The 13,523-nt window shown below is 45.3% G+C and overlaps 1 protein-coding gene across 29 annotated transcripts in view; it reads right to left on the bottom strand.

Annotated features, from left to right (window-relative positions):
• MARK3 (microtubule affinity regulating kinase 3) overlaps positions 1-9,568 on the bottom strand; it is a 67,967-nt gene extending 58,399 nt beyond the window's left edge. For 5 of the 29 annotated variants that reach the window (XR_015702346.1, XM_087747806.1, XM_087747805.1 and 2 more), the window contains exons 1-2: positions 8,790-9,568; positions 482-520 (exon numbers count right to left, since the gene is read on the bottom strand). Coding sequence is in view for 28 of the 29 variants with exons in the window: in XM_087747806.1 (XP_087603932.1) it covers positions 482-520; positions 8,790-8,840 (90 nt within the window). In the remaining variant the exon portion in view is untranslated. The remainder of the gene's footprint in view (positions 1-481; positions 521-8,789) is intronic. The other 24 variants (XM_087747818.1, XM_087747827.1, XM_087747820.1 and 21 more) reach the window with 10 other exon arrangements.
• Positions 9,569-13,523: the final 3,955 nt, after the last annotated feature.

Below are 13,523 nucleotides of genomic sequence, written 5' to 3'. Positions count from 1 at the left end.
ATGACACTCGCCATGGCTGAGGGATTCCCAAAGGACCCGTCTTCATGCAAAGAAAGACCATTATACTGCAGATGGGGAACTGAAGCAAGGAGACTGGGTACTTTGTGCAGCTTCAGGCTAGCCAGAGTCATCATGTCTTCTAAAAGATAAGTCTCCTGAAATCCACCCATGACAAGACAGCACTTTCTTCCATATCTTGGCATGTATCAGGTTCCATTTCAAGATCTTTTAAATATTTTAAAGGGGGGGGGGGGGGGCTTGCACATAGGAGGACTCCCTAAAAACCTACCCATTTTCAAGCCAACAGGACAACCTCTCTCATAAAAAAAAAAAAAGCAGCATTCTCCTCCTCCCCCCAGCCCCACCCTGGTATTACTCAACCCAGAAATGGAGTAAAACATCTCCATTTGTGAGAGACCTTTCTGCAAGGGAGGGACTGAGCCTAAGACCAACTATATTTGGAACACAATGCAAAACCCACCTTTTCGCAAAAGCCTTCCCCCAATGATGAGCCGACATCCTTTCATAGCCAGATAATGATTAGCATGAAGAGAAAGAAAAAGAAAAGGAAAGAAAGTAAAAAGCAAATGAAGTATGAAGGTGCTGGTAACTGAAATCTTTTTGGTAGATGTTAGCTTTATCCAGTATCGGTATGATTAGAGGTATCTTAACATTCAGAGTATTAAAAACACACAGGGCAGAGGAGGACTAGTATCAGAGTTCTTATACTGCTTAAGAAGGTGCCAACAGCTGAGAAAAACCTGGAAGAGACAGAATCTGATATCCATTCGAAGAGCTGAAAAACATTAAGAAATTAGAATGCCCAAGACCTGCAAAAATCCATGTTTATTTACAGTAAGTAGGAAGCTTTCTTTCTAAAACAGGGAGGACAAACGGTATCAACATTTTTTTAAAAGCATTTATTTTATACAATAGTGAAAACTACCTTCTCATCAGCCAAATGAACTAATAAAATGTAATCTTACAAAAGTCTCTAGGAATGTTTATTACCTTAGCTGTTACCTCATCTTTGTATGAAATACTATGAAGTGATATTATAGAATTTCTTGGAAAGCTGTCAGACCACTAACAATCATGGTAGCCTCATTCGATTCAGCAATTTTAATTATATTAAGAAAAAATTGTACTTAAAGCCTATCCTTTACAATGTTAATAATCTAAACATTCCAGGACATGATGAACATTTGAGACACTAAATTGCTTCATTACCCTAACTTGGGCACACAACATATAAATACAGGATAATTTCTGGATGCGCACTCCCCACCAGCACTCTTATTTATAGAAAAACCTATCGGGAAACATATCACAGTTTTTTAAAACATAGAAGTATTTTAAATGAAACATGCGAAGACAAATTTCACTGCAGCCCTTCCTAATGATGTGTTGTATTTTATTTCCCATTTATCATTAACATCTTTAAAAACATACAGACTGCTGAGTACTACTCAGCGTAAGAGAAAAAACGTTAGCCCCAAGGATATTCACAGAAGTAGCGCCTTATTGCGCAGATATATCAGTGAAACAGCACAGCAGGGCATCCTGCGACTGCTGACGAAGGAATTCTACTGGAAAGTCAAAACACAGACTTACATTTCTGGCAACCACCAAGAGGTGTCACAGCAAACACTCAACCATAATTGTCTATATACCAATTACTGCTCTGGGAATCCCTAAGTAATCATATGTTATAAAATATTACATTATTTTCCTATATTATAAAATAGGAAGACATCAGCTGAAGATGTCCTGCACTTGTCCTGATCTTACTTCCCTCCTACCACTGACCAGGGCACAAATCAGGACACGGAGCAAGGTGGGTTTTATCAGACTCACTATGCCCGTGCCAATGTTTGCATAACCAATTCTTTGGTTCCAACACACATAATTAAAAGGCAGTTTTTAGACTAGCTTGCTACATAATCAGTCTTAAGCGTGAACAGTCATGGCTTCCATCTCATGAAATTTTAAATGCTGTCCTACAAAGGAAAATGCTATCCAATGTGGCACTGAAGTTACCAATCCATGAAGGCAGATTTATTCACTGAAGTGTGCTACAGCCCTACCATTATGGATGCTATGATCGACTGGAACAACTGAGAGGATCAGAGCTCATCAAGAGAGACAGACCTTCTAGAAATACATTATAGCTGATAAAGGAGAAAAAACACTAATTTGGATGCTTCCATTGTCAAAAGGTGAAGAATTCACTGCGCAATTCTCAGCCTACCATAGTACTCACTCATTTAACCGGTACGACACTTCATGAAAATGAGTGGCTAGTTTAATTAGGTCATATTTGTCAAACCACCAATTTAAAGGGAGAACCTGAAGAGTAAATACAGTCTTTAGCACACACAGGCTATACCTCTTGACACACATTCCTAATTCTCCCGAACCTCAGCAGGGAGGGTGAAATAAAGAAAAAAAAAAAAAAAACAACCAACAGGAGTAACAGTCAGGACAACGCAGCTACAGCTCAAACTGAGCACAGCAATGCAACTCCCTACACTGGGCAGCCTGATGGAGGCGGACAGTATGGACTGACATACAGGAGGCTTTCACTTGGCAGAGGGAGCATTGCTGGCCAAAGCCAACACTTGAACGCTCACAGTTCTGGCCACAGACCAGCGGTGGGAAGAGCCAGTGACAACTGCACCCTTGCCCTGAAGATCAGAGTGGGAGAGCACCGACAGCAAAGCACTAACGGCCTTCAGCACAGAAAGGATGCTCCCCTTTGCAGGCATACAGGGTCTGGCTCAGGAGTCCTTTCCACGTACAACTGCTATAGCTTCTGCCCATGTATTTGACATCATTTGGTTCATACTCTATACAGCATATGAAAAAGAGTGAATCTGTAATTCCATGATTAGCACTGAACACAACAGTGAAGAAATCCTGCTTATATAATCAAAAAGATAAGTCTGGTGCCAGTTAGAAAAGCTTTTTAAAAGCTCTTTTGTTGCTTCACATTATCAAGATCTGACATTCATCATATCTTTCCAGCCAAAGTTTCTTTACTGCTGATTAAAATGGATATTTATTGACATCAGCCTGGGGAATAATAGCTGAAGAGCCAACCGTATTCTGTTCTTCATCAACAATACTGCCAACTAAGTTGTTTCCAGAATCATCACTGTCAGTAATTACATGCTAAACAAAAAAAACCCTCACCGCTGGTTTTAAAAGACCACATTGAGCTTGCAGATAGAAAACTTTGTTTAGGCATCAACCCTGCAGGAACAAATTTTATTTGAAAGTTAATTTTTGTTTATATGTATATATACATACACACACAGAGCTCAACAAGTTGCTGCTTTACGGGCCAAGAATTCTTAACCCAAGGGTTTCATCCAGGAGACTGACTGGAGTATTACCACAGGTGTACTCAGTACCTTTCAGGTTTATCTTTTAAGAGCAGTAAGCACCTATTCATCATACGTTCTAAAGATTTTTAGTGGCATGTGATCTCCACGCTAAGCAGAGCCAACCTTGATATGCCATGAGCCTAAAAAAAAGCGAGCTCCATTTTTGATCTGGCTGGCATCCAGGAGGCAGCATTACTTGACTGAGAAGAAGAGGAAGTTGCAGACACATGCTACTTATACGAAATGGAGATCTGGAGAGACAAATGCCTCCACTCTTAGAATTCCTTTGACTTGAGTCACCTGAGATGTGTAGTCAACAGGAATTGTCCGCTTACTTCGACGCGAAGATGTCTTTTGACTAGAATTAAAATGGAGAATCGAGCAGGTAAGGATATTAGGTGAGTGGGTAAGAAAGCCTAGGGAGAAGTCTACGAAGTTTAGTGTACTAAACCCCGTGTTTCCTCTCGTTTATTTCCTTCCAATAATTTCTGTAGTTGTGTTCTGTTTTCCAGACTGCTACTTCTCAGGCCACAATTTAAGTCACATTCAGTGGTGCTAATAAAATACATGAACTAAGTCTGATTTTTTAACAACTTCTGGAATAAGGTTCTGTAGCTTAGTTTTTCTGTTAGTGAAATAACGTAAGAAAGGAAAACAGGAAGTTTGTTTTCAGGAGCAGAATACCACAATTTGTGAAACGTGGACCACTTCAGTTATGTGTCTTTGTAGTTGTGGCACAACTCAAGTTATCATAGACGCAGGGTGCTGTGCTATGACTGGCTTAAATCAAACCGAAACAAAAATAGTAAGAAGCATTTCTAGCCTTCCCCACCTGAACTGGACCTTCCCATCCTCTCCTCTGTGTCTGTATTTGCAGCCACACAGAATGGGGATAAACCCACCTTTCTTAAGGGTTCATTTCAGTCAGATCAGAGAGCCGACCAGACTCGTCGCACAGCCCCACAGTAATTAGTGCTGGCACAAATCATGGGTGGAAAGAGGCAGCCAAGGCTGACGCCCCCAGAAGCCTCCGATCCATCCCAGCTGACAGTGAAACCAAAGGATTAAACAACACGGCACAGGCTGTTTAGCAGAACTGAAGAATAAAAGCTCTCACTTTGAAATGTGAAAATACTAACAGTCAGTGACTCGCAACGTCACGCAACCTAATCGGGTATTTTTTGAGTACAAACACAATACTGGACCTACCAGGCATCCCAGGCAGTAAGAAATGCACAAAAAGCATTTTCCTGCTCTATGAAGATCTGGGATTAAAAAAATACATCCCAGATGAATTCCTAAAACATATTTTATTTCTAGTTATTTTGCCACCTTCACCTAATTTAATTCAAACCAGAACATTTATGACAACTGGTGAAAAACATGGAAGAACGTAGATGGTCCCTGTAGAAGAAAATATACCAGAACTCTTGGCCACAGGAATGATTCCCTCCTCACCTGCTTCTTTAAAAAAAAAAAACCAAAAAAAACCCAAAAAAACCCCAACAAACAAAAAAACCCAAACCAACAGCATTTCATGCTACGGAAGAAAGCATTCCGATTACAGATCTATTTGTAATAGGAGAAGACTGATAAATAATATATAGAATAATGCAAGCTTGCATATTGTCTGCAAATGCTCTAATGCATTTCATAGCTAATTGGTAATAAATCAAGAGGTACTGCACTAACCTTCACAGTATCTTAAAAGTAAATTTTTGAACCTAACCCTGCCTTTACTAAACCTTTTTAAATAAAAAAAAAATTAGATACTTTTGCTGCACAGAATCCTTTTTTACAAGCTTGTACAAGCACAGTTGCCATCACACTGGCATTTTTCAATAGCTAATTTTTCACATTAGGCACAGTCATGGAGATAAGAGTATATTTTAGTCTCGCTTTTCCTCAAATTACTTAAATTTTAATTCAGATAGGCCTGCAGTACTAACATTCAAAACAGTTACCTTTTTTCTGCGAGAAACACAGCTGTGCAATGGACACAGGGTTCAAATTAAACTGTTTAGTCTAAGGTTTTTCTTTTCTATTTCATGCTCTTAAAAAAATTATCTACCAACCTCCATACCACCTCTATTTCCTTGTTTCCATCTACAGTTCTCCATCATCTTACCACTCTCTGGGAATTTTTTTTAATGAATATTTGTCCTACTCTCCACAATCTTGTTTCTTCTGCTCCTACTTCTTTGTCCTCCATCCTGCCATATGCACATTCCTCTGTGCCTCCTCTTTTGTTTTCCACCATCTACCTTCCTTTACCATTGCATTTCCACACTCTTTCTTCCTCCATCTTCTCTGCCTTCCTCCTCATCACTAGTAAAACAAGTTTACTCATTCTTCTGTCACCTACAGGTCCTTAGTCTGTGTCTGCCTTGTCTCCCGGTTTTGGATGAAGGAGGTCTCTGCTGCCTCTGTTGCTTTTCCTCCCACATGCAGAACATAATTCTGTAGAAGACAGAGAAGATCTGATCCTCTCATTTGCTTCTGTCCCCTGAGCAGCTGGCAGCCATTACTGCACAAGACATGGCCAGCGAGGAGCTGCTCCACCTTTGCGGTGAGAAGCCAGCTCATCGCAGGCCAACAGCCAGCTTCCAACTGTCCAAGTGTGAAGTTCCTATGATCACAGATCATCTGGGATGCCTTTCCTCTCAAAACCAGGTGACTCGGAGCCAAATTCTTTAATCTCAAAGGCACTAAAGGCTTGATAGCTCTGAGTGGCTTTTGGGGAAAGTCACTGTGACAGTATTTCCACTTCAGCAGTACATGCATGAAGCGGCTCGATAAGAAGTGGTATACACTGCCTTAAAAAAAAGAAAAAAAAAATCAAGTACTGACAGTTAGACCTTGTCTGTTCAACAGGAGTTGCCAACCACTGAACGTGGTTAACTGCAAGCATAGACAATGATAATTTACGCTCACCGTCATTCTGGAGGCTAACTTCATTTTCAAAACTGCAAGTATAGGCACGGATAAGCTATGATCAGCACACTTCAACCAGATTCCACACCAGCCAAGCCTCTGTCAGCAGTGGTAACCTTCCAAGCAGAGAGAAGGCATTAAGGGGGTCCACAACCACGGCCCAAGGGCTGTCTGAATACCTTGGCACCTCTTACGCCTCTTCCCAACTGAGCTTCAGAGAGTCCTGTGAATATGAACTAATTAGACTTCTCTTATGTGAAAGAGAATCAAGGGCTCCATTTACCTGCCAACACAATACACCCAGCTTTGGGGTAGAAGAACAGCTAGCTGAAGTATCAAAATCGTCACATTTGGTATTAAAAAAAAAAAGGAGACTTGGCATTCACAGCTGTAGAGGTAATTCACGCAGACTAAATGTCAGATTCCAATTTAGTTTTAAGCAAGGCTGAAAAGAATGCGTTTTGGTGAATTTCTAGATAGCTGACGGCCAGAACATCAGAGACAGCTTCTTGAGGGATACGGTATTGTAGTGAGGGGGCCGGTTCAATGGATTTGGTGATTACTCGGATTAATCACTCCCTGTCCATATCGCTACCTACAGGTATTTCTGTGGTCACCAGCCCAGATTACAGCAGTTGAAAGACAGGCCTTAATCTAAACCTAAAGCAATTCATCTGCAAGCAAGACAATCCCCATATGTTAAATTACAAAGATTACTAAAGAGAAGTGTTAGACCAATATTTTGGAAGTGAGAACAAGGTGCCTTAAGTGGAAGACATGTAAAAATCTAACTTCAAGTGCTAGAACACACAGCTTGTGAATAATGTATTTCCTTGAGCACATACCAAGTCTTTCCACCATTATCCACAGCAGAGTTTAAATTAATTACGTTAGAGAACTTGATCTGAACACTTTCTAAAATGATTTACTGGGTGGCCTCCACACATATACGTGGAGCTTGAAGACCTTAGTCAGGTTTGCTTATAGACTAAAGCAATTATCTGAATAAAATTTGTATAGTATTTTGTAGAGTATGCTACAACTTCAATTCTCCCCATGGCATAGGAAGGGCCGCATAATTTTTTAATTATTTTCTTCCACAAGGCAGGAAGCTCATTGAGATTTTACAAACAAATATGCTTAGCTGGCTTTTTGCTCAATACAGCCCTTAGCCTGCAGGTTGCACCTAGTGCTAAAACAAATAAAGATCACAGAAGTTAGAAGTGCCTATTATGTCAATAAAATCTAAATCCCTAGTAATGCAGTAATTGTTCCATGCAGCATGTTTTCTAATGCTTTGTCTGGTCTTGTTTTAAACAATGGGGCTACCACCACTTTTCTTGGACTATTTATAGTCTGGAGCAATCCAACAGTTTTTCCTGATCTTTAACCAAAGTTTCCACTTTTTATGCCAGTCCAAAACATAAGAAACCCTCGCAAAAAAAAAAAAAAAGCTTCCTCTGTCAAGCTTAGCATGTGTCTTCTAAAGAATATCAGATAGCCTTTACAGAAAGCTGAATACAAAGTTTACTGATCGACTCATGTTAGACTACAGCAAATGACAACTCCCTTCTGTTTATCGTTTGGGGACATGTCAGAGCCTATGCAGAAAAATGGTTAGACAGGATACACCGGGATCAAGTAAGTTTTAACTCAAAAGAAACACAGTTCCTATCTGCAGAAAGGGAGTTTCCTACTGAGCTTCGTTTGTGGCTATCTGCTCATGTGGTAGGACTACTTTTTTTTTTTTTTTCTTTCTTCCTTTAGCATACGACCTGTGCGATTGTTAATACAGCATTGGACTCAATCTTGTAAATAAAATGTTAAGTCCTAAACCCTGGCTTTGTTAAGGAAAAAAATGAAAAACCGGGGCGGGGGGGGGGGGGGAAGGAACAGGCTCCCTTGTCTGGAAGATAATTCCAATAAAGAAACCCTTTTAATGTCATCTGAACAGGTGACTAGTCGAACAGCGTCATTATCATCTAGAACCCTGCAAATTAAGCAGGGAAGAGGCCTATTATCTAGGTCACCTAGCCCACCCCTTCCAAAGATGACTCCCGTCTGTTTACCGGAGGTTTAATTCGGCTGCTTTTAGCAGCAAGCTTGCCCATGAGGAGAAGACAGCAACCCACCGGGCCCCCCTCCCCGCCGCGGGTCCCCCCTCTGCCCGGTGACCGCCACAACCAACCGATCCACGCATAAAGCGTTCGGGAGGGGACACCGGCTTTGCGGGAGGGATGCAAATGCTACGAACCACGCGAACCCCGCTGGGGGGGGGGGGGGGGGGTGAGGGGTGTGTGTGGGTGTGGGTGTGTGTGTAAAAAATAATTAATCAAAAATAAACGGGTAACGTGGGAACAGCGAACGCGGGACGAGGGTAACGGCAGCCCCCCGCGGGCCGACGCCCCCGCGGCCGGCCGGGCCCGGCGCCCCCGGGCCGGTCCCCCCGCGGCCGGCGGTACTCACGTTCTCGGTGTCGCGCTCGTTCACCGTGGGCAATGGAGTCCGAGTGGACATTTTACTTCACTCGGGCGGCCGCGCTGCCCGCGACGGCGGCGCGCACAGACACACACACGGGCCCCCGGGCCGGGCTGCGCGTCTGCTCGGAGATGGTGGTCGCAGGGAGCCACCATGAAGGACGAGGTGGCTGGCGGGGGGCGGCGTCGCGTCGGTGCCCCCCACCCTCCGGCGGCGCCCCACGCCCGAGCTAGATCCCCCTCGGGGAGCGGAGCGGCCTCGCCCCCTCCGAGTCCTCCGGGATCATCCTACGGCCAGGCCGGGGTCCGCGGGGGTCAGCAGCGGGGAGGGGGCCGCCTCATCAAGCGGGGAGGGATGGAGCCGGGGGAAGGGAGGCGGCGAGGGAGCGGCTCCGGGGAGGGGGGGGGGGAACGCGGGGGGGAACGCAGGGCGGGCGGGGAGGAGGCGGCAGCGGGGCGCCGCGCAGCCCGGCTCCTACTGGCCGGCCGCTCTCCGCCGCAGCCGGGGCACGGCGGCTAGCGCAGGCCCGCTGCCGAGGGGGCTCCCCTCTCCTTCCCCCGCCGCGGCCCCGCTTCACCGGGCCGCCGCTCGCATCCCGGCCCGCCCCAGGCTCCGAGAAGGCCGGCACCCCGCGGGCCAGCGGCCGAGCTGGGGAAGCTGGGTGCCCGCCCGACGCTCGCCTGCCTGCCTGCCCCCCGCCCCTCCGCCGCTCCCGGACGAGCCAAGATGGCCGCCCGGCTTCCTCCGCGCCGAGCCCAGCTCCGACATGAACCGGAAGGGCCCGCCCCCCGGCCGCGCCGGGGAGGCCGGTGCCGGCGGCTTGTTGCTAGGGGCCGCGGCGGGGCGGGGCGGGGGCCGGCAGCGGCCGCCGGGGCCGGGCCGGGCCGGGCCGGGTCGGGCCCTTCCTCGTGTGGCGGCCCCCCCGCCCTGTCCTCCGGGGATCGATCAGCGGGATCCTTGCCCGTCCCCGGGGCCCGGGTGGCGGGGCGCAGGCAGGGCTCGGCCGCCCTTCGCCCCCCGGAGCAGCCCCGGGGCGGCGCGGCCTGCAGCGGGAGGGGGGGCGGACTCCTAAACAGGCCCTCGGGGAGCCGCGGGACCCCCGGTGCGGCCGGGCCGGGCCAGGCCGGGCGTGAGAGGAGAAACGGTGTGAGCCGGGGCGAGGAGCTGAGGGGCGGGGAGCACCGTGGGGCAGCGGGGATGAAGCCGCGGAGGGTGGCGGGAGAAATGGCAGCCTCTCCTCCTTGGGGAGCCGGTGACCGGAGAAAGGACGCGGGGACAGGCCCTGCTGCCCGCCCGCAGCCCGGAGCCCGAGCTCCGTACGGCCCGTTCGGGGCTCGGTCCTCGGGTCTCCTCCTGCCAAAGCGTGTCCTCCCTTCCCTTGGCCTCCGCCGGCCCGGGAGGTGGTGTGTGGTAAAGAAGGGACACAGAGCACTGCGTTTGTATACCAACGTGATGCTTGGTTCATTTGGTGGAGGAGGGTGGAAGCCTGGGCTATCAAAACATGCTTCGTATATCCAGTAGTTACTCTGCACAATCATTTTTAAGCGTACAAGGACGATCGCAGTATAGTCATGAGTAGATCTAATTATGAATTACAAATGAGAAGGAGAAATACCTTGTGTATATTCAGTATATAGGTGGTTTAGAAACAAATCCATTTCTGTTTTTTTACAGAGAAAATGTGAACCTCTAGGAAAAAAAAAACCTAGATCTGGTGGGATTTGTAGAACTTGGCATCTCTGGGGATCTGGCAGCCTAGCGATAACATTTTGTCCTTCTAAAGCATAATTTATCTGACAAACTTTATGTCTCTTATAAATATTTACCAGCTTAGCCTTGAAATCCATCCTGCAATGTAGGTAATACTTTCCTCGCTTTTAGAGACATGAGCGAAGAAAGATAACCTTTGAACACTACCCAATAAATATATATATAAAATATATAAATAAAGTTGCTTGTCTATTACTTCATCATCAGGACTACAAAATGCTCCACAACACCTGACCTGCGGAAGGAGAAACCCAGTAGACTTGCATGATGCCTTATCTTCCTCGCTCTCAAGTAAAGCTAACGCCTTGCTCTGTGTCAATGACAGGAATTTTGGATTTGAGTACTTGCCTCTTGTGCAAATGATCCATATTTCTGTGCGTACATATATGTCCGTGTGCGTATATGCTCAGACGGTACGTACTCATAGCGCAGCCGCTCTCTCTGGGTAGCAGGCAGGACCCTTTGCAGGGAGAAGGGAGTGGGAGTTGCCTGTGTCTGGTTTGCCAAGGTCAGTCACCAAGACTAAAGCAAAGCCAGGAAAAGTATCCAGATCTCCTGACTCTCTGCTTTTGCCACAGGGCTGCTGCTTCATATTTTTCTTTTCGGTTGCCAGTAGGCTATGATGTTCTTTACAATGTGTTTTTAAAAAATCGTAATTGACTTACAACAGAGTCGGAAAAAAGGTAAAAATAGACCGAGGTTTACTTGGGTTGTTAACCAGGCTAATGCTCTCAGGCTGCGCTCGTGGGCACTCCAGCTGGCACGAGAAGGCTGAACTGCAGGCATCGGAGCCGGGGAGCCATCCGCGGAGCGTGAGCAGCACGCCGAGCTCAGTAGTGCTGTTTGCACCTTTGGGTTTACCTGTCCCGAGCCTTGGCAAGACTGAAATCTGCAGAAGTTCTGTGCGCAGGCACGAAGGGGTATTAAAGTAAGCTACGCATTGTGTTACACGTGCTTGTGTTGCCGTTCCATGGAAGCAGTGGTCACTCAGATAAAGTCTGACCTATACAACGGTGGATAGTTGGGTGAAAATCCTAGGCCTCTTGATGCAATAGGAGTTCTGCTATCGCCCTGAATAAAGCCCCCATTTAATACTCACAGCCCAAATCAAAAGAGGCTGGGATGGGGATGCAGGGGGAAGGGGAGCTGTGGGGGAAGGAATGTTTGTGTCTTTCAGAGCCATGTTTCTGATTGCCAAAGTGATTTTGAAATAAGAACTTTTGAAGAAAATGCTTGAGACCACAAAAATAACAGCAGCTGATTTTGCTGTTTTATTGCCAATAAATGGCAACATTGATTACTGCTGTTTTTTCCATGTAGCAAAACTTGCACAGGGGAATGACAAACTTCGTAGCAGCTACTTTCTTTTATATTTCATTGTTGCTATATACTGTTTCTCCCATTTAAACAGAAGAGTTTGTTTCAAAGTGTATTCATTTTCTTCTTAGAAATTGGGTCATAGTCAAAAAACTGATTGCATGGGTTTCCTACTTCTTTGTTGTCTATAAATATTCTGCATATTATCAGGTACTACTTAAGCTGCATTCACAAATCAGAAGGTGATTTTTTTCCTATCTAAAGGCTCTGAAAACTCAGAAAGCAGTCTGATAATCAAATCTTGCTTTCTGGTTCTTGTGCTATCGCTAGTGATAGTGACAGTCATTTCCTAAGTGGAACTTAGAAGACAATGTTTGTATGTTATCCAGAATAGGCTATAACTTGCGCTTTGAGTGTTACAGTGCTAACAGTTGTAAAAACTTGTTTTTGCCAGTAGAGTTGGAGAATATGACTCAAAGACACACAGGAAGCAGATCTGCTAGTTAAGGTACCTTTTTTATGTCACTCTTTTGGCCATCACCACACACTGAAAACAAAAGAAAACAATATGATACAAAACGGCATCATTGTGGTGAAGAATTTAGATATTTTTTCTTCTGGACATTAAAAGTCACACTAAGAATCTCTTAACACTGCGCTGCACAGAGTAGACCCTAACTTGAACAGCATTTGCAATCGGAGCAAGAAACGTTGGAATTGGTTGCAATTGCTGGACAAAACATAGGGCTTGATTTTAATGTATTCGAATGCATGGGTTTTGAGTCTTGGTTCTGGAAGAAGGATTGCAAATGCAGAACTGACTGAGGAATTTCTATTCCACTCGCCTCACTTTAAAGGCTGGGGACTGAAAGACATCAGTTGGTAGAGGCAAGCAGAGAATCAGCTGATGTAATTGTTATAGCTGCCTTGTTGTGCGCTGGGAATCTGCCCGAATATTAAATCATTTTAGTTTTTACAAAAATATCAGTTTAGAATGATAGTTGTTAGCCCTGATGCAACTTTTTGGTGTTTCTTTAAGCCTTTACAAAACACATTTTAAAATGTGTTACATCTACAGTATTATTCATTCTTTTTCCTATGCCTTATTGGTTTTTTTCCTGTAGAAATTCTAAGATAATCCCATGCAGTGGAAGATTTCCAGGGCTGTTTCATCATCAGTGTTGCCTTTAAAACCAAGATCATTACTTGTGTTTGAAGTCATTATTTGTATTTGTTTTTTAAAATTTCGACTTCCAAAGAATACACAATCTTAACCGTGTTTTATAGTAGGAAGAAGTGTGTGATTTTGAAAATGGGGATGACAAAGGTATTGATAGAAAAGGACTGATTACTGTCTGCAACCTGAATCAATAGTCCATGCTCAATTATAATGAGACCCAAGTGCAACCCACTGCAAGGCCAGGGCAAAATGTGGTTTTGACAGCAGAGAAGACAATGGAAAGAGGAAAGATCTTCCTCCTCGACCCCATGTCCAGCAGAGAATGAGATCTGAAAGGTGGGAGAAGATCTTGTGTGTGTTGACTTCTTTTGATCCGTGCCCATTTAACTCCCAAAGTTGGCTTTCCATACAGGAGAAGAGCAAGTCCCTGGGGACAGCAGAGCGGCCGTGGCAGT

Source organism: Nipponia nippon, unplaced genomic scaffold (genome assembly GCF_047370975.1).
Source record: "Nipponia nippon isolate SJK-2023a ecotype South Korea unplaced genomic scaffold, ASM4737097v1 scaffold_11, whole genome shotgun sequence".
Lineage (NCBI taxonomy): Eukaryota > Metazoa > Chordata > Aves > Pelecaniformes > Threskiornithidae > Nipponia > Nipponia nippon.
Note: the sequence above shows the minus strand (reverse complement) of the source record. Positions and strands in the feature narration are given on the sequence as shown.